The following is a 20,787-nucleotide window of genomic DNA, read 5'->3' as shown; positions in this document are numbered from 1 at the left end:
CAACTTTGTCTGGAGGTGTTCTGCCTCTATATATTCATACACAGAATGCTTTTTGTCTCTTGAGATAAGGTTTGACAATCATTTATTAGTTCTTTTTTTATGCTGCCTGTGAAGCTGCAGCTGGAATGGTAGCTAAAATAGTATAGCTTATTCTCTGAGAAGAGACTAGTAGAAACTAAAAAGAAATCTGTTCACTTGAACATCATCTTGGTATCGCTGGTTTTTGATCAATGAGATGAGCCTCCTATCTCTTGAAACACATATGTAAATTCTGATGTACACATCATTTTGATCTAACATTTGGTTAACAATAGTGAATTTGTACAAAGTTAGATATCTTAAGCACCACAAGCCTGGTACCACTTTCAGGGGCTCCTAAAGACACACTATCTGAAATTCTTGACGTGTCTTGGGGCTCCTGTCCAAATCTAGCCACCCCTGAATACATTTAAAAATTAAAAAAGCATTTTCTATGGCAGCTAATAGGCCAATTAGGATTTATTGATTAACAAGCTGTGTGTTCTGACAGCTTTATTGTTTTGTATGTCATCATTTTTACCTAAACTACCATGACTTGTCAATTCTGTGTTAATAAGGTTGAATGAAATTAAGCCATATGAGAGACAACATTGCACATTTTAAAACGTGTTGAAATATATTTTAATGTGTAAATAAAGACTGAAAAGTAGTGGATCCAGGACGGAGCCCTGTGGCACACCATATCTTGTGTTCATTCTTTGTAATGATAAAGTACCCAAAAACTGTTTCGTTGTTTCAAACATCGGAGTATCTGAATGGAGAAACCTCCTTTTAAATAACCTTTTTAAAATTAAAATATAATTTCCTGTTGGTGCTTGTAGGTGAATGTGGGTAAAGGCAGCCACCCCAACATGGTGAAGGTGTTTGGTCCTGGAGTGGAAAGAACGGGACTGAAGGCCAACGAGCCCACACACTTCACTGTGGACTGTTCAGGAGCTGGAGACGGTAATGAGCGCACACACACACACAACCACAAACAGGGTAATAAATAAGGCCGGAAATCCCCACAGACTGTTTTATTTGGTGTGACAGCAGTTTCCATTTGTGTCAGAACAACGCACAAAAAGAATCACACTAAAGAAGTCTACACGCTCTACACACTGCTATGAATACACAGAGAATTGTCTTTAGATTGTCTGTGAATGATTACAGCACAAACACATTCCTTTCCCTGGTATGTCCTAGTGTTAAGCTCAAGACAGAAACATCCTGAAGGGATAACTCTGACCTTCCTGAGCAGAGCAACACACACAGACACACACATTTCATCATCTACCTGCACAAACTAAGTACAAAAACACACTCACCAATCACTTTATTAGGAACACCATACTAATACTGGGTAGAGCCTCCCTTTGCCACCATAACAGCCTCAGTTCTTCGTGGTGTGGTTTCCACAAAATGTTGGAAATGTTCCTTTGAGATTCTGGTCCTTGTTGACATGATTGCATCGCACAATTTTTGCAGATTTGTCAACTGCACGTTCGTGCTGCCAAAATCCCTTTCTACCACATCCCAAAGCTGTTCTATTGGGTCCCGATCTGGTGACTGGGGAGGCCATTGTTATATTTCTCTTTATAGTCATTTTAAGTCACTTTGTGGTCACTTGTCAGGTTGTGTCTCTTTTTGGTCATTTTGCGCCTCTTTGTGGTAATGTTGTGTCTCTTTGTGGTTGTTTTTAGGTCACTTTGTGGACATTTTGTCTCTTTGAGGTCATTTTGCATGTCTTTGTGGTCATTTTGCATCTCTTTCTGGTTGTTTGCCATCCCTTTATTGTCTTCCTGGGCCAGTATGCCTTGAGGTATTGCTAGTTTTACTTCGTGATTAAAAAAAGAGACTAGTAAAAGGTCAGAGCACTTTCTTCCACACTTGTGCACAGTTCATTGTGTATGATGATGTACTTTATGAAAACACTTTTCACACTACATTGTGCTCGTTGCTCCTCCTGGGTGAACGCGCTCCGGGGGAGCAGGAGAAGGAGAAGGCAGAGAGAGATGATTGATAGTCAGTGGTTCCCCTCCCATTAAGAATCTGACCTGGCTCTGTTGTCTGACATGGTTTCCTGTCTCATTCCTCTCATACTCTGAATTCCTCTGCTGTGATTGATGGCTCAGTTCTGCTACAGGAAAAACAGATTGTACTGAATGGTTAGCTCATTGTTTACATTGGGGCTCATTGCAGTGTAGCATCCCAGGGCCAAAGTGTTGCTGACATGAATAAATTAAATGAATGGTCAGCAGGGAACAAAAACAGTCTAGCACCCCCTTGTGTCTGCACAGTTCTTTACTCTGAAACCAACATGGGTATAGTTTCTCAGAGAGCTGGCTGGCAGGGTAGAAAGCGGAAAAAATAAAAATTGTACGTCAACTGTAGTGACTAGTCCAAGATATTGTTGTACATCTGCATTTCCAACGCTCTCTGTTTTGTTCAGTTCAAACAATGTGTTTTTGTGTGTGTGTGTGTGTGTGTGTGTGTGTTGATTCAGGTGATGTCAGCGTGGGCATTAAGTGTGATGCCAACATGGTCGGTGACACAGAGGCTGATGTGGATTTCGACATCATCCCCAATGCCAACGACACATTCACCGTCAAATACATCCCTCCTGCTGCTGGAAGACTCACCATTAAAGTCCTGTTCACTGACAAAGTAAAATCTCAAGCACGTACACACACAGACACACACAGACACACACACACACACACACACACAGACAGACACAGCTATAACGTTTGCAGGTTTTAATTTCAGATGTTGATGAGAGGAATAAACACATACAGTGGTTTGTTCTGGTGAATTTACCGCGTGTGTCTTCACACAGGAAGTTCCACAGAGCCCCTTCCACGTCAAAGTGGATCCTTCCCACGATGCATCGAAGGTTAAAGCAGAGGGTCCTGGACTGGCTCGCACTGGTGAGAGACACACACACAATCAAGATCTCTCAAAGACCCTGACAGCTCTCGTTCTTATTTGAATGTTGCGCTTTAAATCTGTTTCTCTCTCCCTCTACCTGTCCAGGTGTAGAGAGCAGTAAGCCGACTCATTTCACTGTGTTGACTAAAGGAGCCGGTAAAGCACCGCTGGATGTTTCCTTCTCCTCTCCCGTCAAAGACTTCGACATCATCGACAACTATGACTACTCTCAGACTGTCAAATACACACCTGAACAACAGGTACGTCAAATTCGCACCTGTACAACGGGACGGCCAAGTACACACCTTCACAACAGTTACGGGAAACACGCACCTTTACAACAAATATTTCAAATACACACACCTGTACAACAGGTACGTCAAATAAGCACCTCCACAGCATATTGTAGAACAGGTACATTATATACTCACCTGTACATTAAGTAACAAATATGTCAAACATGCATCTGTTCAATACGTAAGTTAAATACACACCTACACGGTAAACTGTACAAAACATACATCAACTGCACAGCTGTGCAACAGATTTGTCTCTGCTCTTTATCACCTCAAAACGATGATATGAAAATTAAAAGTTGTGAGAAAGTGAGCAAGTTCTCCACAGCTACGAGGACAAACCAGCAAAAACAGGAAAAAAATAAAAAACACTTGGGTCGCACCAGAACAAATTCGGTGAGCGCTGTGCGTGACATATCTTTACCTGTCTGCAATCACTTGAACAGCCAGTGCGTTGCTTCCTGTCTTCTTACCCAGTACATCTATAATGGAGTAATTGTTGACGTGCTTGTCGAATATGTCTGCAGGGGGAGATGACAATCTTGGTGAAGTTTGGAGGAGATCCCATCGCCAAGAGTCCTTTCACGGTCGGCGTCGCCGCCCCGCTGGACCTCAACAAGGTCACTGTGGACAACCTTGATGGAAGTAAGACCTCTTCTCTGTCTTTCTCTGCTTTAAGCTAGCTTTCCATCCAAGTTTAAAGTAACTTAGCAAACATGCAAAGAATGATTTTAAAAAAACAAAAAGTTTGTCTATCAGCAAATGCATTTTTATCTGGCAGATAGCTGGTTTTCTTTTCGTCATTTACACAATAAGTATTTAGTATTGATGTAGACCTCCCAGGGACTTTGGAAGGTCTCATTTGTATCTTGTTGTCAAAGTGATAAATGTCATTTTCAGGAGTGGAGGTCAATCAGAATCAACAGTTTATGGTTGACACCAGGGGTGCAGGAGGTCAGGGTCATCTGGAGGTGGCGGTGGTGAGTGTCAGAGATGCTTTTATTTTTTTATTTTTTTTAATTTCTTGCGTTTTTCACTCAGATCACTCAAAGTTGAACACGCTCGTCAGGAGGTTCCATTTATTGTTGGTTTTGGTATTTGTAATGGGCTTAGTTGCCGAAATGAAAAATACAGAATTTCACCAGACTTCACCAGTTCCTGTGTTCTTGTAGCTGAGTCCCAGTCAGCGTGCGGTGCCCTGTAAAGTAGAGCCTCAGCCCAGTAAAGCAGACGTCAGTTTGGTCCGTTACACCCCCACAGAGGAGGGGGTGTACGCTGTCAACGTGGCCTACGACGGACACCCTATCCCTGGGAGCCCCTTCCCTGTGGAGGCCCAGCTGCCTCCAGACCCAAGCAAGGTAACATCAGCATGTGATCCTTAAGGTGGTCCTTAATGGTGACAAAGAAAAATAATTTTGTTAGTGTTTCTACTATATTCGTTCCCTTAAGGTTTTACTTTGTATGGTCTCTTTTTGTATATTTTTAGACTTTATTTTTTTTGTTGTGATTGGTTGATGAATGGCAGTATTCATTTTGCTTTTTTTATTTATTTCCATCCATAGATGTTCAACAAAGTAAGCAGTGTATACCCTCAATGTCTTACTGGCAATGATTCATAAAGACCAGCTTGAGAATAGTCAAAAAACACACTTAAAATAGTCAGTTTTAATTTTTCAGTCTGATGACACTAAACTTTCAAGAAGAGCGCAGAACAAGTAAGAATACAATTTTCTTGTTTTTTTCCTTCTTTGGTCCCAGTGCCATTCAGATCTAGAGGAGACACAGATACCGATTAATATCTGCAGTGCAAACCTGACTAAAACAGTTTTATTTTCGCAACACAGTATCGTAGTTTTAGTTGTTATTTCCTTGTGTTGAGTCCAGGATGTCTTATAGCTCTGTGCCTGAAATGAGCAGGGAAAAAGGGCCAAGAAAACCACATGGAGTCAAGCATGTCACCATTATCCCTCCCCTCCCCCAGGTAAAGGCCTTTGGTCCGGGTCTGGAGGGAGGTTTGGTGGGGAACCCGGCAGAGTTCACCATCGACACCAAGGGTGCTGGCACCGGAGGTCTGGGGCTGACCGTGGAGGGGCCGACCGAGGCCAAGATCGAGTGTTCAGACAACGGTGACGGGACCTGCTCTGTCTCTTACCTTCCCACCGAGCCTGGAGACTACCTGGTTAACATCCTGTTTGAGGAGGTCCACATCCCGGGCTCACCGTTCAGAGCTGAAATCCAGATGCCCTTTGACCCCTCCAAGGTGGTGGCGTCAGGGTCGGGCCTGAAGAGAGCCAAGGTAAGGGGCGGGAGAGGAAGACAGACAGGCGAGCTGAAGCTAAAGATTAAGCTTTTTAGAAGCCTGATAAAACATTCAGCACTTTTAATCACTTCACTGTCAGATTTGCATCAATTCTGGATAAATTTAGCAATAACGGTGATGTGATTTGCTCCCAGCTGCAAAAACAAGTCCTCTGAATTTGCTACAGCTCAGACTTGAGCATCTGACTCTTGGAGGCTCGCGGGTACCGTGGTATTGAGAGCTGTCCATCATATTGGACGTTCAGAATAAAAACCTGCAGCGTGGTTAAACTGTCCAGGGGACTCCAGTGTGTCCATGTTGACAATCATTCAGGTTCTTTATGGTCATTTTCAGTTTCTCTGAAGAGACAAAAACATCAGATCTGTGTGGAGCAATGAGGAGACTTTAAACTTCTTCAAATGAATAAATGAAACCAAAAAAAAAGGCCATAATTCCATCATGTCTTTCCCATCGTTTGAGGTTTGACTGTAGCTCTTTTAATGACATCATTTCATTGCGTCATCTTCTTCTGCAGTGATTTTAATGGCACCCGACTGGAGAATGAGGGTCACTAACTGTTTATCTTGATGAACCAGCTTCTAATATTCACATAGCAGCAGTGGATGGAAACGCACATTAATTCGCATTTTTTGCCAGTTTTCTTGAAGTTCGGTTAAAATTTGAGCTACATGTGGATGGAAACTTGACTAGTGAAAGAAAACTTTGAAATGGAAATTGTCGGTGGGGAAAATAACTTGTGACTCCGTCCACTTCTCAGCCCTACTGATTTCCAAAAATAATATATTCTCAGACATTTTGCCAGGATTAATGAGGAAATGTCTCTTTTATAATTTAAAAAGCATGACGCGTGATCCCGCTTGTTGCGTCTGCGCAGGTCGGAGAGACCAGTGTGGTGAATGTGGACTGCTCTCGGGCCGGACCGGGCCAGCTCAGCCTGGAGGCTGCACCAGACTCATCCCCGACCAGCCCCACTGGCTCTGCACCAGGTACATTATCAGCTCTAAACGAGCAGGGACTGGTCCGTTTTAGCCCGTTAACTGCGAATAGCATCGCTGCAGACAGAATCATTCATCATTCAACGTCACGTCTGCTTTGAAAGGAAGAGTTCAACATGTGAGAAATGAGCTAACTCACTTTCTGGCGGCAACTCAGATGAGAAGATTGATACCCCTGTCATGTTTTTCCATTAATTATATGGCTACAGCCAGTAGGGAATGGGGGTGGCCTCAGCCCACCTTTAGCTCTATCCAAAGGTAACAAAATCTGCCTATCAGCACCTCTAAAGCTCACTAATTAACACTGTATCTTGTACAAAAACCGAGGTGTAAAAATGACACATTTTAATTTTACCAGGGACTATGTGCCGGACTAACTTCTTGGAGTCTCCACTAGTTGCCCTTTTGCACTTCTGTGGTTGTCCTTGAACGCACCCCACCAATAAGAGCTTTGAAGAGCTCCCAACTTCAGGGTCTGTTTCGGTTAATAATTAAAAAAAAAAAAAAAAATTTAAATTCTACAAGATTGCCCTCAAATTCATTTGGTATAAATATAATTTACTTTTGTCAGAATCAGATTTTTTTCCACGAAGAAATGTTGAGTGTGTCCTCTTCTTAAATCATACAAGAGGAAAAAGCCGTCATTTTGTACATTCAGTCGGTCTGCAGTTCTGCAATTAAAAGCATAAAAACCAGACCCGTTGTTGTTCCAGGTGTGAAAGCTAAGACGGAGGTGGTGGACAACAAAGACGGGACCTACACAGCGACCTATGTCCCTCTGACCTCTGGCATGTACACCCTGCTGCTGAAGTACGGAGGAAAAGCCGTCCCCGGCTTCCCTGCTAAGGTGATGGTGGATCCGGCTGTCGACACCTCGAAAGTCAAAGTGTTCGGACCCGGAGTGGAGGGACAAGGTGCAGTATGGCCCATCTGAGTCAGTGTGTAGCTACGTTCGCAAATGACCTTTTTCCTGCTCTCGATTTAACAAAACATAACTTTTAACAATATTATTAACGCTTGACAATTGATTCAAGTGGTGTCAAAGATAACACGACGGTTCAACATGCTTCATTTAATTAGAACACAGCGGTATACGGCCAGCTAACTGATAGCAGCCAAAGCTGATCAGAATCACAGAAACAACGTCCAATGCAGCATCGAAACTGCATTAAAAAAAAGAAAATGTTGAGGGGATGAGAGCAAATGTAATGAGGGCGATATGAATTAAATATTTATAAGGCCACTGAATACCAAAATACAACTGCTAGCTGGGTGCTAACGCTCAACGTGTGAGATAAACTTGATTTCATCACTGCAGCACCATCAGGGTTAATTTTTTTTCAGACTTGACAAAACTCCAGAGCCACAGAAAACATTATACAGCTGTTTTTCACAGGCGGAGCGCAGTAGTAGTAACCATGACCAGTAAACCGGTCTTCATGTGCCCCTTCCCTCCACCTTCCTCCAGCTGTTTTCAGAGAAGCCACCACAGAGTTCACGGTGGATGCCCGTCCTCTGACCCGGCGGGGAGGGGACCACCTGAAGGCAGAGGTCAGGAACCCGTCCGGAGCGCTGACAGACTGTCAGGTTACCGACAAGGCCGACGGGACCTACGGCGTCGAGTATACTCCTTTTGAGAACGGTAACACCCACCTGCACCTGCGTGTTCAAGCTCCAGCATTAAAAAAACCGCCCACTAATCGTAAAGCTTTAATAGACTATTTTACTGTATTCTACGACCCCAGACCGTGCTGTGGTATCAGTTTCATCAGCCGCTGTCTGTCCCCGCGTGTGTTTCAGGCGTCCACAGTGTCCAGGTTCTGTATGACGACACACCGGTTCCTAATAGCCCGTTCAGGGTGTCTGTGTCGGAGGGATGCGACCCCAGCAGGGTGGTGGCTACTGGCCCCGGGCTCCAACAAGGCCTGACCGACAAGCCCAACAAGTTCAGCATCCTCACCAGGTACCGTTGGTGGGCGGCTTGGAGAAAGGAGAGGACTGTTTGGAGCAGGGGTGGAGTTTGATTAGTATTTTATCGGCTCTCAATCCAGTCCCAAATCCACATGTCATAATATTTTTATATAGTCTTTTCTGTTGTGAATTAAGACATCTTAGTTATAAAAATATTGACTTTTATTTCACCATATATTTGTCACTGCTCTGTGACACTCATTAACTGAAAAAATAAGAATTCTGCTTTATTATTATTCAGCAAATATCAACTAAAGAAATCGTGGATATTTTTTGCATTATGCTGCCTGAAGGTGAACCGTGCTGCACGACACAGAAGCCGGCGGGTCATGGATTAGTCTGAGCGCTCGTCCCTCTCAAGTTGTCAAAAAGGCCACAGGTTCTAACTTTGATGCACAGCAGCTAAATATTTATTGTTGATCACTGTGGCCGATAAGAAAGTTCAATTATAGTTACTGTTCCAGCAAAGGAAATTCAGACGATGATTTAAAATAAATAAATAAAATATTAATAATTTGGAGGGTGCTGTGGACTAGTGGCATCAAAACCAAGTTTTGAATGGTTTTGTTTTTAGCCTCTCGCTCCTCTGCTCTACACTCTCTGTTCTTGCAGCATTTTGTTGTAATGCAAAAAAAAGTCTCTAACCTCAGGTAAAGCTATCGCTGATTTTGGGTGCTCCGATCCTTTAACAGAGGGGCAGGTATCGGTGGTCTCGGCATCACTGTGGAGGGTCCATCGGAGTCAAAGATTTCTTGTAAAGACAACAAAGACGGCAGCTGCAGCGTGGACTACGTTCCTCTCACCCCCGGCCTCTACGACGTCAACATCACCTACGGAGGAGAGCACATCCCCGGTGAGAGATTTTTTTTACCTTAGCTCTATCACACAGAGGACTAAGATATATCAGGCTTTGGAAACACCAATGATTTAAAAAAAACCAAAAAAAAAACAAACCCAAAGAAACAGATCTACTTAGCTTTCTCACGTCTTTTTATTTCCTAAAGGCATTTTAAAGTTCATTCAGTGTTGGCTTTTACTCCCATTTCCGCCTATAAACAACCACAGAAATTAAAAGATGTGTTAAACGTTTTTCAGTTAATGTCAAAAGGATGTTGCTGAAGTTATTGGCTGATAAAAGACGTGTCGAGTGTTTCAGTTTAAAGATGTGGTTGAAGTTACTGCGTAACGTTTAAAAGCCGCAGCTCAGTTTAATTGACTTTGTTCAGGAAAGGCTCAGCGTGTTTCCGTGTTTAACACTTTCCATAGACAGCTGTGGGTTTGTGGTTCTGCCGCGTGAAGGCATCAGCTGGACGTACGGTAAAGCTTCAGGAGGCAGAAGCCACTTTATCCAGAGACCACGTTACCCAGATCGAATTTACAAAGAGTGTTACACCAGGTTGAAACCATAGAGCTTTAGTAAGTAGCCGATGTTAAGGCTACCTGCTATAATAAGGTGAAGACTCTGAGGATCAGAGCTCAGTGATGCACAGACAGATTTAAAGACTGAATATATGACAACTGTTTTTCAGCAATGGGCATTTATTTTCATTATTGATTAATCTGCCCGTTATTTCCTCGATTATTTGATTAATCGTTTGGCCTGTACAACGTCAGAAGATAGTGAAAAACTCCCATCGTGGTTTTCAGAAGCCTTAGTTCACGTCTTCAGATTGCTTTGTTTGTCCAGCCAAAGCTCCAAAACCTAAAGATATTTAGTTGACAATGAATCGATTATCAACGTAGTTGCTGATTGTTACCGTCACTATCTAAAGGATAGTGCAAAGTGGAGAATGTACGAAGTCCCGTAAAACCCGGAAAGATTTTTTTTGTTTCTTTTGGGAGCGGCATGTTAAACTGTGCCCACAAACGATCAAATCATCACACGAGTAACACAAGTTACATTTTAGGAAATTCTGTTGCCTGCAACAGTAACTGGTCATTTTCTTCAAAAATAAGGCAAAATACGTTAACATAGTGAAACGTGTCAAATATGAAGCTGATAGTGGCAGCATCACTGCCTTTTCCAGCTACTGTAATGAGAGATGTTTGTTCACTGACACACCAAGAGGGGCTCCCCCTTGTGTCGGTTTTTGGTTGATGCAGCCATGAAGGTGAAACTAAAACGTTTGTCACATTTATATTTGTTAACATGTAAAGTAGATCTGTTCCTTTGTGAGCCTTTGTTTTTGTGACGTAAACCAACATTTCCTCTTCCTGTTCTCTCCAGGAAGTCCATTCAAGGTCCCAGTGAACGACGTGGTGGACTCCAGTAAGGTCAAGGTGTCTGGTCCCGGCGTGGGGTCCGGGGTCAGGGCCAACATCCCACAATCCTTCACGGTTGACTGCAGGAAGGCGGGCGTGGCCCCTCTGGCCGTGGCCGTCACAGCTCCTAAAGGCGTCGCCGAGCCCGTGGAGGTGAACGACAACGGGGACGGGACTCACACCGTGTCCTACACCCCGTCTGCGGAGGGGCTGTACTCCGTGGCCGTCAAGTACGCAGAGGAGGACGTCCCCCGCAGGTACACAGCAGTACTGCAGCAAAGGAGTACTAATGTTAGGGTCATTTAACAGGACTCAGGAGCCATTTGACGAATTTAAAGATTAAATCAGATCTGCAATGTCTTTCGTTAGGCATTTTTTTTCGTTTTTGTTTCTTATAACTCTCCTTTGAGGCTGTTGCGGGGGAAACATTAGGAATAAAATATAGCTAGTGTTGAAATCAAAATTCAGTTAATAAATGCATTAAAGACCTGTTTAAATGACTTTGCCTTGCGCTCCAGCAGGGGAGGCTTGTATGAAATACCCCATGATCCTGACCTACAGCGCTGCTCTATCACTAAACAGCCTGTTCTTGTTCCTTTCGATGACACGAAATGGTTGAAACTAGTGAGCTGTGCTGGAGGATAATCGTGACACACACGTACTGTGAATTAACCGGAAAACGGTATTCGCTGATAAATACATGTACCTCCAGTCTGGTGGCTGCAGTGGTTGCGGGGCTTGGGCGCCTTGCTCGGGGGCATGACGGCACTGGGCTGTTGTCCCTGAGGTCAGCGTCTGTAGTGACTCGTGTCTGTGGTCTCTTCAGTCCCTTCAAGTTTCGGGTGCTGCCCACTCACGATGCCAGTAAAGTGCGAGCCAGCGGCCCCGGGCTGACCAGCGGCGTCCCCGCCAGCTTCCCCGTTGAGTTCGGCATCGACGCCAAGGACGCCGGCCAGGGCCAACTGAGCGTGCTCATCACCGTCAGTAATACAGACACACACACACGCACACTTACACACACAAATGAAAGGAGGTATCATGTTAAAACTGTCCTCAGGTCGAGCCAGATTTGTTTATACAGCCCAACATCAAAAGTCACAAATATGCCTCAAGGGGCTTTACAGTCGGTACAGCATACGATGTCCTCTGTCCTTAGACTGTCAAGTCGGATATAAAATGTTTTACTGGGGTGAAAAAATGGAAGAAACCTCAGAAAAGCTTCAGAGGAAGGATCCCTCTTCCAGGATGGACAGATGGTCAGTAGATGTCCTGTGTACAGAATAGAGCAAGCTAGTAATTTTACAGGTTGGACAATCAGGACAAAATTATAGATTGCCAACATATTTGAAGACTGTAGATCAGGGAGGACGTTGAGCCACTTCCAGGTGCCACTAGACAGACAGGACCACTGCATGACTCAGACTCGTAACACACACACACACACACACACACACACACACACACACACACACACACACACACACACACACACACACAAATAAAAACCAGTCCCCCATTTTTTCGCTTTTTTTCTTCCCTCCTCCCACCTCAGGACCAGGATGGCAAACCTAAGCAGCCCAGTATCCAGGACAACGGTGACGGTACATACCAGGTGTCTTACATCCCAGACCGTGCCGGCCGGTACTCCATCATCATAAAGTACGGCGGTGACGACATCCCCGCCTCCCCCTACAGAGTCCGCGCCACGGCGACCGGAGACGCCAGCAAGTGCACCGTCACCGGTACGCGGACCACTGATGAACTGTCTCACAGAAAACAAATAAATAGTAAAAGTTTATACAGATTTAAAACACCTGGGGGGCAGAAAAAACCTAATAAAGTGTCGTCCTCTCAGGTCCCGGTGTGGGCCCCACGGTGGCCATCGGCAAGGAGCTGGGCCTGGTGGTGAACGCCAAGGGCGCTGGCAAGGGGAAGGTGAGCTGCGTGGTGGTTCAGCCCGACGGCAGCGAGGTGGAGGCTGAGGTGCTGGAGAACGACGACGGCACCTTCGACATCTTCTACACCGCCCCGGCGCCCGGGAACTATGTCATCTACGTGCGCTTCGGAGGAGAGGACATCCCCCGCAGTCCCTTCAAAGTCATGGTGAGGGAGGGGCGCGGAATGGCTTATTGCAGTAACCTGTGATTTGAACTAAACGGGGGCTTAAGGGATCAAAAATGGGTTTACGTAAGAAGAGGTGGTCGTCTCTTGCAGCTTTGAACGTAAGAGCATTTCAGAGACACGGAGACGGATGGAGATCTCGCTCTATTTGCCTTCATTAAAGTTTGACGGGGGATTAAAAACTGGTTCAGTATGTAAAGGACCATACCTGTGTTTTTATGTTTTAGCTCCTTAGCCACAGATCTTGTACAAACAGTCTGTACTGTTTGTTTTTATTCACTTCCATACAGCATGAAAAATAACTGGCTCTTTAAAATTGCATGAGCTGTGTGATCCGTCAGAGTGAACATAAACTCTGCAAACTTCATTATTTTTATTACATTATCATCATTGTGTGCCAATGCAGTTTAAGAGCAGATAGAGTTGAAAAGTCTCCGCTGAAGTTTCTCTGCCCCCGAGGCTGTTGGTTGACTGGTTACTGGTTAAGCTGGTTGCAGATTAACCTTTGGATCTTGTGCCTTTAGGTGACAGACCAGGATTTTTCCCCATGAGGCCACAGCAAATGTCAACTTTTAAATGTATATATTGTGCTTCCAATCTGTCTGTTAGCCTGTATGCGTATCGCACTTTAACAAACCGCAAATCCGTTGCCACGTAAAGAAACAAGATGTTCTCACAGATTCGAAATTAGGATCAGAAATAGTCTCTGAGGAGTACAGTATGACCACGATGAAATGTCAGTTTAGCTCATGAGCTTGACCAAAATACTGTTTACAGCAGAACATACAGCACTGTGCAAAAGTTTTTGGCACTAAAAGTAAAGTGAGGATGCTTTCAAAAATAACCCCCATGAATAGTTTCTGTTTATCAATTAACTTCATACAAAGTGGAGTAAACAGGAAAAAAAACCTAAAACACCCCCCTTCGTCTTTAAAACACCATTAGACACACCTGCATACGTTTTTTTAAGGTGTTCTTGGCAGGTAGGTTGTTCCAAGCATCTTGGAGAACCAGACTGACTCCATGATGCTGAGATCAGGTCTCTTGGGGGAGAGCCTTTTGTTTCAGGACTCCTTGTTCTTCTTGTCTCTGAAGATGGTCCTTTATGACTCTGGCTGTGTGTTTGGGCTCGTTGTCCTGCTGCAGAATGAATTCTGGGCCGATCGGACGCCTCACTGACGGTGTAGAGTGATGGATAAGAATCCTAAACATCCGAAGTGCCTTAAACTTCTGCACAGTGCCGCATACGATGTTTGCTCCTTAATCTCGAGTCTGCACTTCCGCTCAGTGGTGAAGTAAAGAATGAGAATTTCCACTTACACTCCAAACTTTATGATTTGAGATGGTCCTACATGTGAAGAAACCTCCACACATATATAAAAATGAAGGGGGGGGGGGTCTGTGTCAGATGTTAACCCTTGATGTCGTGTCTTCAGGCTACTGATGAGGTACCCATGATGCAAGAGCAGACGCCTCGACAGCAACTGGCTGCTCCCCCCGGAGCTGGCTTTCAGCCCTGGGTACCCCCAAAACACACACACACACACACACACACACACACACACACACACACACACACACACACACACAACAAGCTTTGATACACTTTGATACAAGTCAGATTCACACATACAAAACACTAATATGCTCGTTTGAACACACACTATTTCAAAGCAGTGGCCACAGTACACACACACATACGCAGACACTTCAACATTCACTAACACACACGTACTGGCTATACACAACACAGTCACAGGCACACATGAAACCACACACACACACTGCTCCTCTCTTGCAGGTGAATGGCTGCTGGTTAAAACCTGACCTCTCTCACTCCATCTCTAAAGTGTACTCGCTCGACCGCTTTGCTTCCTCCCATGTCATCGCTTCTCTTTTTGTCTCAGCCAATGGGATCGCAGCAAACTTCTAACATCCTTACGTAGATAAACCCCAGGTGTTTGTGAGATGTGTTGCAGAAGGTGTTGCTATGGTTACGGGTGTTTGGAGGATTTTTTTTTCTTTTTCTTCTCCAGGGGTTTTGTTGTGGTGGTCTCTCGCCTTCTCCCTCTCCCTCCGTTTCCTCAGTGCACTCTTCATCGCTGTGGCTGCATCACGGTCATCTCATCATAAAAACCCTCATCCTCCCCCTCTTTCTTCCTGCTCCATCACACCCCTACACTTCCCAGGATGCCCCTGTGTGGGCAGGGCTTGGATGCAGCAGCAGCATGTTTTCTAATGCAGGCCGCTGAGAAGGACAGGAAGTTGTTGTTGGTGTCGAATGACGCGTTAAGGTCTGTCCCTCTGTGTCTGTCTTCTCAAGGTGACTTCAGAGAACTACGAGCCAATCAGCAGCAGCGTCAATGGAAGCGGCTTCCGACCGTTCGACATGGTGATACCTTTCTCCTTCAGGAAGGGAGAAATCACTGGTGAGAGACAGACGGATGCTGGGAGTCCCTTGTCTGTTACATGGTGTGCTGGAAAAAGGGTCTGAGCTCGAGTTGGCTGAGTTTGTGTAGCACCTTTTCACCAACGGGGCAATACGTGACATATAAACAGGCACTGAGGCGAGAAAGAAGCCCAACGCAATATAAAAGACACACAGAGAGTTGTGTGCAAAGGTTTGGGCAAATGACATAATTTGTTACTTTCTCAAGAGAAAAGAAGTAAATCCAACCCCTGCAGCAAACAGACATTAAAAATGTCTTCAAATGTTAAATCGCTGTTGCTTTTTATTTTAAACACTTGAAAAGATGTAAGGCATGTGCAAATACTTGGGAACCCCACTAAATCTTTATTTAATGACCTGAACTTTGGCAGATGTCACAGCTTGCAAACGCTTCCTGTAGCAGCCTTTTTGTTCTTGATTACGGAATTTTCACCCACTCTTCCTGCGGATCACTTGAAGTTCTGATATGTTTTTAGCCTGTCCCGCGCACACAGCCTGTTTAAGATCTACCCACAGACTTTCAGTGATGTTCGGGGTCCGGGGGCCTGCGAGGGCCCGTTCCAAAGACTGGACCGCAGCTTGTGTTTCTGGAGAGGAGTTTCATGGTGGATTTTGAGGTCTGCTCGGGATCATGATCCTGTTAACAGAAGCCAGACTCTTTCCAGTTTCACAGGACATTCTCATCCAGAATTTGCTGATATTTGGTGGAATCCATTCCTCCCTCTATCTGTGCAGTGATGCCTGTGCCACAGAGTTTCCACCCCCATGCTTAGCAGTTGACAGGGTGTTATTTTCATCAAATGCTTTTTTTTCTTTTTCTTTTTCTTTTCTTCCTCCTCCTCCAACCACACTGTCGGCGACTGTGGCCGCAGAACTCAGTTTTAACTTCATCTGTCCACATCATTTGTTTCCAAACCCCCCTCCGGCTCATCCAGATGTTGCTTTGCAGACTTCAGACGTCGACTTCCGTGACGAGCATCTAGACCCTGTTTGTGCATCAGTGTTGCACAGAGGAACAGCGCCCCGCCACTCCCGTGTCAGCTACACCTTTCTGCAGCTCCTTTTGAAGGGATTCCACTAAATAGTAGCAAATTCTGAAGTTTTTAAAGAAACATTAGGAACTAGACCAACTAGATAAACAAATGTTGATAAGATGGTTGCCCCCGTGGCTCAGGGGTTAAGACTCCAACCATTAACCGCAACGTCGCCTGTTTGAGTCCGGGGGGAACCTTTGTTGCTCATAACAAAAAATGTCAAACAGAACTATTTTGGGGGAAAAAAAACAACATTTATTTCTCTGTATGTGTCTCTGTCGCAGGTGAGGTGCTGATGCCTTCAGGTAAATCAGCTCAGCCCCTGATCACAGACAACCTGGATGGGACGGTCACAGTGCAGTACTCACCCACTGAGGCTGGCCTGCACGAGATGCACATCAAATACAACGGCACACACATCCCAGGTTGGCACACCCCACACACACACACACACACACACACACACACACACACACCCTCATGTCTTTGACAACATCATTGCTGTTGCTTGGAGTCAGAAAGGTGAACTGGAGACACCTGGTGTGCAGAAGGAGAGCGGCAGCCTGTTTCTCTCTGCCGTCAATCTGCTGTCAGGATGACACTTGGAGAAGTGTGTGTGTGATTTAGGACTGCGTCTTAGCTCCCTATAAAAAGTGTGCAGTGTGCATGTTTGTGATTAAGAAGTGTGTGAACCAGCAGAAGAAAACCATTAACCACCAGCCTGTAATGACATCACACCCTGAGAATCCGTGCGCGAGGGAGATGGTGATTGTGTCCAAAATCATCGAAAGGTTTTGGCTAACGTCACTGTCCCAGCTTTATTATAGACTACATGGCCAAAAGTATGTGGATGCTTGAACATTCCAGCCACGTGCAGCTGTTAAAAATATGCGATTCCGCTGTAGCGGCCTCCATTCCTCTGGTTTTAGACTTTTCACCAGATTGTGGAGCATTGGCTGCAGGACTTAGCTCCCATTCGGCCACAAGGGCTTTAGTGAGGTCCAACGCTGATGTTGGGAGATGAGGCCTGACTCACAGTCAGTGTTCCAGTTCCTCCCAAAAGGTGCTGGGCGGGGGTTGTGTGCAGGCCAATCAGCTTCCGACACCTTTTTCTTCAAGGACCCGGCTTTGTGCATGGGAGAACCGTCAAGTTGAAACAGGCAAGGGCCAAACACAAACCACCGACACAAAGTTGGAAGAACACTGTTGTCTAAAATATCACTGCACGTGCTGCAGCATCACGATTTCTCCTCATTCGAACCGAGTGACCCAGAGCATCAAATAACCGGTCCTTTTATGTGCTGGGCATTACTGAGGTTTGTCCACCGGAGCCCGCTGGTGTTGCAGCGCCGCTCTCCTTCATGACCGCCTACAGTGCAGCCTTTTCACTACTCGTAACTGTGAGGGTGAAGTTACTGGGCTACACCGGTGAGCGACCGAGTTCTGCCGCTGGCGGATAGCTTTTTTTTTTTTTTTTAACCTACTGACAGCCGAACATTGAAGGACTCGGATTGGGAGTGTCAGTGCCTTGCTCACCGACACCTCGGCAGTATTCCCCAGAGCGGGCATCAGTGTCTGTCAGTAGCCTGTCCTCAAGGGGAGTCAAACGGCTCCAACATGAGACAATGACTTTCATCATCGGCCAGGTTTTTACTTTGCCTTTAGTTTTTAGCCATTGTAGTTTTTACTAATGATGAGTGTGTGTGTTGCAGAGTCTCCCCTCCAGTTCTACGTGAACCATGCCAGCAGTCCCAATGTCACAGCCTACGGTCCTGGTCTGAGCTACGGCGTCGCCAACAAGATGGCCACTTTCACTGTCTACACAGAGGACGCCTCTGAAGGTATGAGAGGGAGGGGGTTATTCTGGTTACAACGTCATCTAATAGTTGGCATATAGTTTAGTAACCGTGGTATTTGTTGTAAAAGTTGTACATTCGTGGCTGCGACAGAAATAGTATCAGTAATATTAAAGCCACTACATCTGTGCATGTGAATTTGAAAATAACTTAGTTTGGCGCCGCTCAGTGGTCCCTCAGTGGTCCAACCTGACACTGCACGACCGCAAACATTACTGGCCAGACTTATTATTATTATTTAAAGGCAATTATATTTAGAAAAAGCATTTTATTTAAAAATACATTAATGTGTTGTCAACCCTTGAAGGTGGATGTTATCCTCCCGTTTCTGTGGAGTTAAATAGCAGCAATGATACATAAATGTAAGACTGTAACTTCAGGTTTTCAGCGATTTTGGCTTCATGTGGTTTTGAGGAAGCCTATCCTCAAGTCCAGCAAGATTAGTAGTTACAGTTGTACGTCTGATATTTTTAATCTGATGCAAAGTAAACAAGGACTGCAACTCATTTTCATGATTGATTCAATATTAATCTATTATTTGTTTGGGTTTACAGAAAATGGTGGAAAACTTCCATTATAATTTTCTTAAGTCCAAGGTGGCGTCTTCAAATGTCTTGTTTCGTCCGACCAACGGTTCAAACCCAAAGATGTTCAGTTTAAAATGACATAAAGCAGAGAAAAGCAGCGAAGTCTCACATTTCAGGGACTGAGACCAATAAATGTTTTTATTATTCTTTTTTTTTTCTTAATAAATGATAGAATTGTTGTCAATTAATTTTCTCTCAACTAAATTATTAATTAACTAATCTTTTCAGCACTAGGCAGATGTGCTCTTATAGGTGCAGGAGGACAAAAGCTGCAGTGTTATATGATACCAGTTTATAATGGTAATATTTTTATTGGTAAATGACGAGTTTCTTGTTACAATAGGATCAACACAGAAGCAGCATATTTTGGAACTAATGTTTTATTTTTCTGTGTTTTTTAGTAGATTGTTGATAACATCCTGTGTCAAGCATATTCAGTCGGTTTGACCAACCATCTGTTTGTCTGTCCAGGCGGTCTCGACTTGGCCATCGAGGGTCCGTCCAAAGCTGAGATAAGTTGTGTGGACAACAAGGACGGGACGTGCAGCGTCAGCTACCTGCCCACTCTGCCTGGAGACTACAACATCCTGGTCAAATACAACGACGAGCACATCGCCGGCAGCCCGTTCTCCGCCAGGATCACCGGTCAGTCTGCACACCAGCCCACACGTGCTACATGAACAGACAGATTTATTATTATTAATGATCAATGATCCAAAGCCTTTACCGGAAAATAAATAACAATATACCATGTCTTTTATTCTCATTTCTGCATTCAGAACTTACTTTTATTTAAAGAAAAGAAATTTGGCATTAGATATGGAAACGTGAAATAATATAACCTCACTGTTTTTTTTGTTTTTGTTTTTTTTGTTTTTTTAAAGGACTACCTAATGTTTTAAAAAAAAATGACATTTTCACGTCAACTATTCTTATTTTGAGCACAAGACAAAGAAAACATTAAACATCTCAGTTTGGGGTTGGATTTTTTTTTCTTAGAAGTGATAGTGCCTCCAAAATCTGTTTATCACAACTGAAAGTTTCCTTCTTTGGGGCACAGACGCAGAAGCTGGCAGTTGCTTTATGTGGACTATAAAAACTTCCTAAAGTGTTTCATAGGCGGCCTGCCTCACCTTAAATAAGAACCGCTACGGCTAATGTCAGACGAAATTAGAATAACTGCTTCAGTAAGTACACTAACAGTTTGTTAAAACCAAAATAAAGACAGTTGCCTCCAACTAAACTAAGTAGAAAACAATGACAAAAAAACTTTTCTATAGACTGAAAAAGCTAAAGCTACGGCCTATTATGCCTATTTAGTGTAAAAAGTACAGTACAACAACGAGGTACAATTATCCTGCCAAAAGCTAAGAACTTTTGGATTCTTTCAGGTAGTCATTTAGTTTTATTTAGTTTGTTTTAAAACCTACCAAATCTCAAAATTTTAGTCTTTCGTTTGATAAACAATGGATCTGTTGGTTCTTGAGGTCCACTCTAGTTTACAATTCTGAAGGCTCTCTTGGATGTTTGAACATTTACTTTTCATACTGGAACGAAGCTATTATTTAGACCGGCATCTCGTCACTAAATTGACCATGAGAGGCGCTGCATCAGATCTGTCCGACTCCGCTTAGCAATGACTGACTGATCACACTTTACACTGGATTCTCGGTAATGAAGACGGTCTGTCGGGAAGAAAATGAAAAACCCTGAGTTTATTTTTGACGTTGGGAAAAGTAGAAACAAACTGCTCAGTCTGCCAAATGAATGTAATGTAACTGAAAAGAAGAAGTTAACAGCTCAGTCAGTCACTCTCACCACATCTGCTTAATTAAAGCGGAACACAAAAGAAAAATTTTGATTCATTTTAAGGCACAAAAATTTCTGTCGCTCATAATGTGTAGTAGCCGCGTTCAGATACTTGACCACAGTTTCTGTGCATTTGTG

At 44.2% G+C, this 20,787-nt stretch overlaps 1 protein-coding gene across 1 annotated transcript in view; it reads left to right on the top strand.

Annotated features, from left to right (window-relative positions):
* LOC120807410 (filamin-B) overlaps positions 1-20,787 on the top strand; it is an 84,275-nt gene that overhangs the window by 51,561 nt on the left and 11,927 nt on the right. The window contains exons 16-37 of the mRNA XM_040159421.1: positions 861-984; positions 2,525-2,685; positions 2,858-2,948; positions 3,055-3,209; positions 3,773-3,890; positions 4,146-4,225; positions 4,418-4,603; positions 5,227-5,541; positions 6,440-6,551; positions 7,274-7,474; positions 8,029-8,202; positions 8,361-8,523; positions 9,224-9,384; positions 10,759-11,050; positions 11,620-11,773; positions 12,346-12,535; positions 12,649-12,896; positions 14,351-14,434; positions 15,238-15,343; positions 16,682-16,822; positions 18,110-18,238; positions 19,312-19,485. Coding sequence (XP_040015355.1) covers positions 861-984; positions 2,525-2,685; positions 2,858-2,948; positions 3,055-3,209; positions 3,773-3,890; positions 4,146-4,225; positions 4,418-4,603; positions 5,227-5,541; positions 6,440-6,551; positions 7,274-7,474; positions 8,029-8,202; positions 8,361-8,523; positions 9,224-9,384; positions 10,759-11,050; positions 11,620-11,773; positions 12,346-12,535; positions 12,649-12,896; positions 14,351-14,434; positions 15,238-15,343; positions 16,682-16,822; positions 18,110-18,238; positions 19,312-19,485 — 3,559 coding nt within the window. The remainder of the gene's footprint in view (positions 1-860; positions 985-2,524; positions 2,686-2,857; positions 2,949-3,054; positions 3,210-3,772; positions 3,891-4,145; positions 4,226-4,417; positions 4,604-5,226; positions 5,542-6,439; positions 6,552-7,273; positions 7,475-8,028; positions 8,203-8,360; positions 8,524-9,223; positions 9,385-10,758; positions 11,051-11,619; positions 11,774-12,345; positions 12,536-12,648; positions 12,897-14,350; positions 14,435-15,237; positions 15,344-16,681; positions 16,823-18,109; positions 18,239-19,311; positions 19,486-20,787) is intronic.

This window comes from Xiphias gladius, chromosome 21, assembly GCF_016859285.1.
Source record: "Xiphias gladius isolate SHS-SW01 ecotype Sanya breed wild chromosome 21, ASM1685928v1, whole genome shotgun sequence".
Taxonomy (NCBI): Eukaryota; Metazoa; Chordata; class Actinopteri; order Istiophoriformes; family Xiphiidae; genus Xiphias; species Xiphias gladius.
The sequence above is the reverse complement of the archived record's forward strand: the minus strand, read 5'-3'. Positions and strand labels throughout refer to the sequence as shown.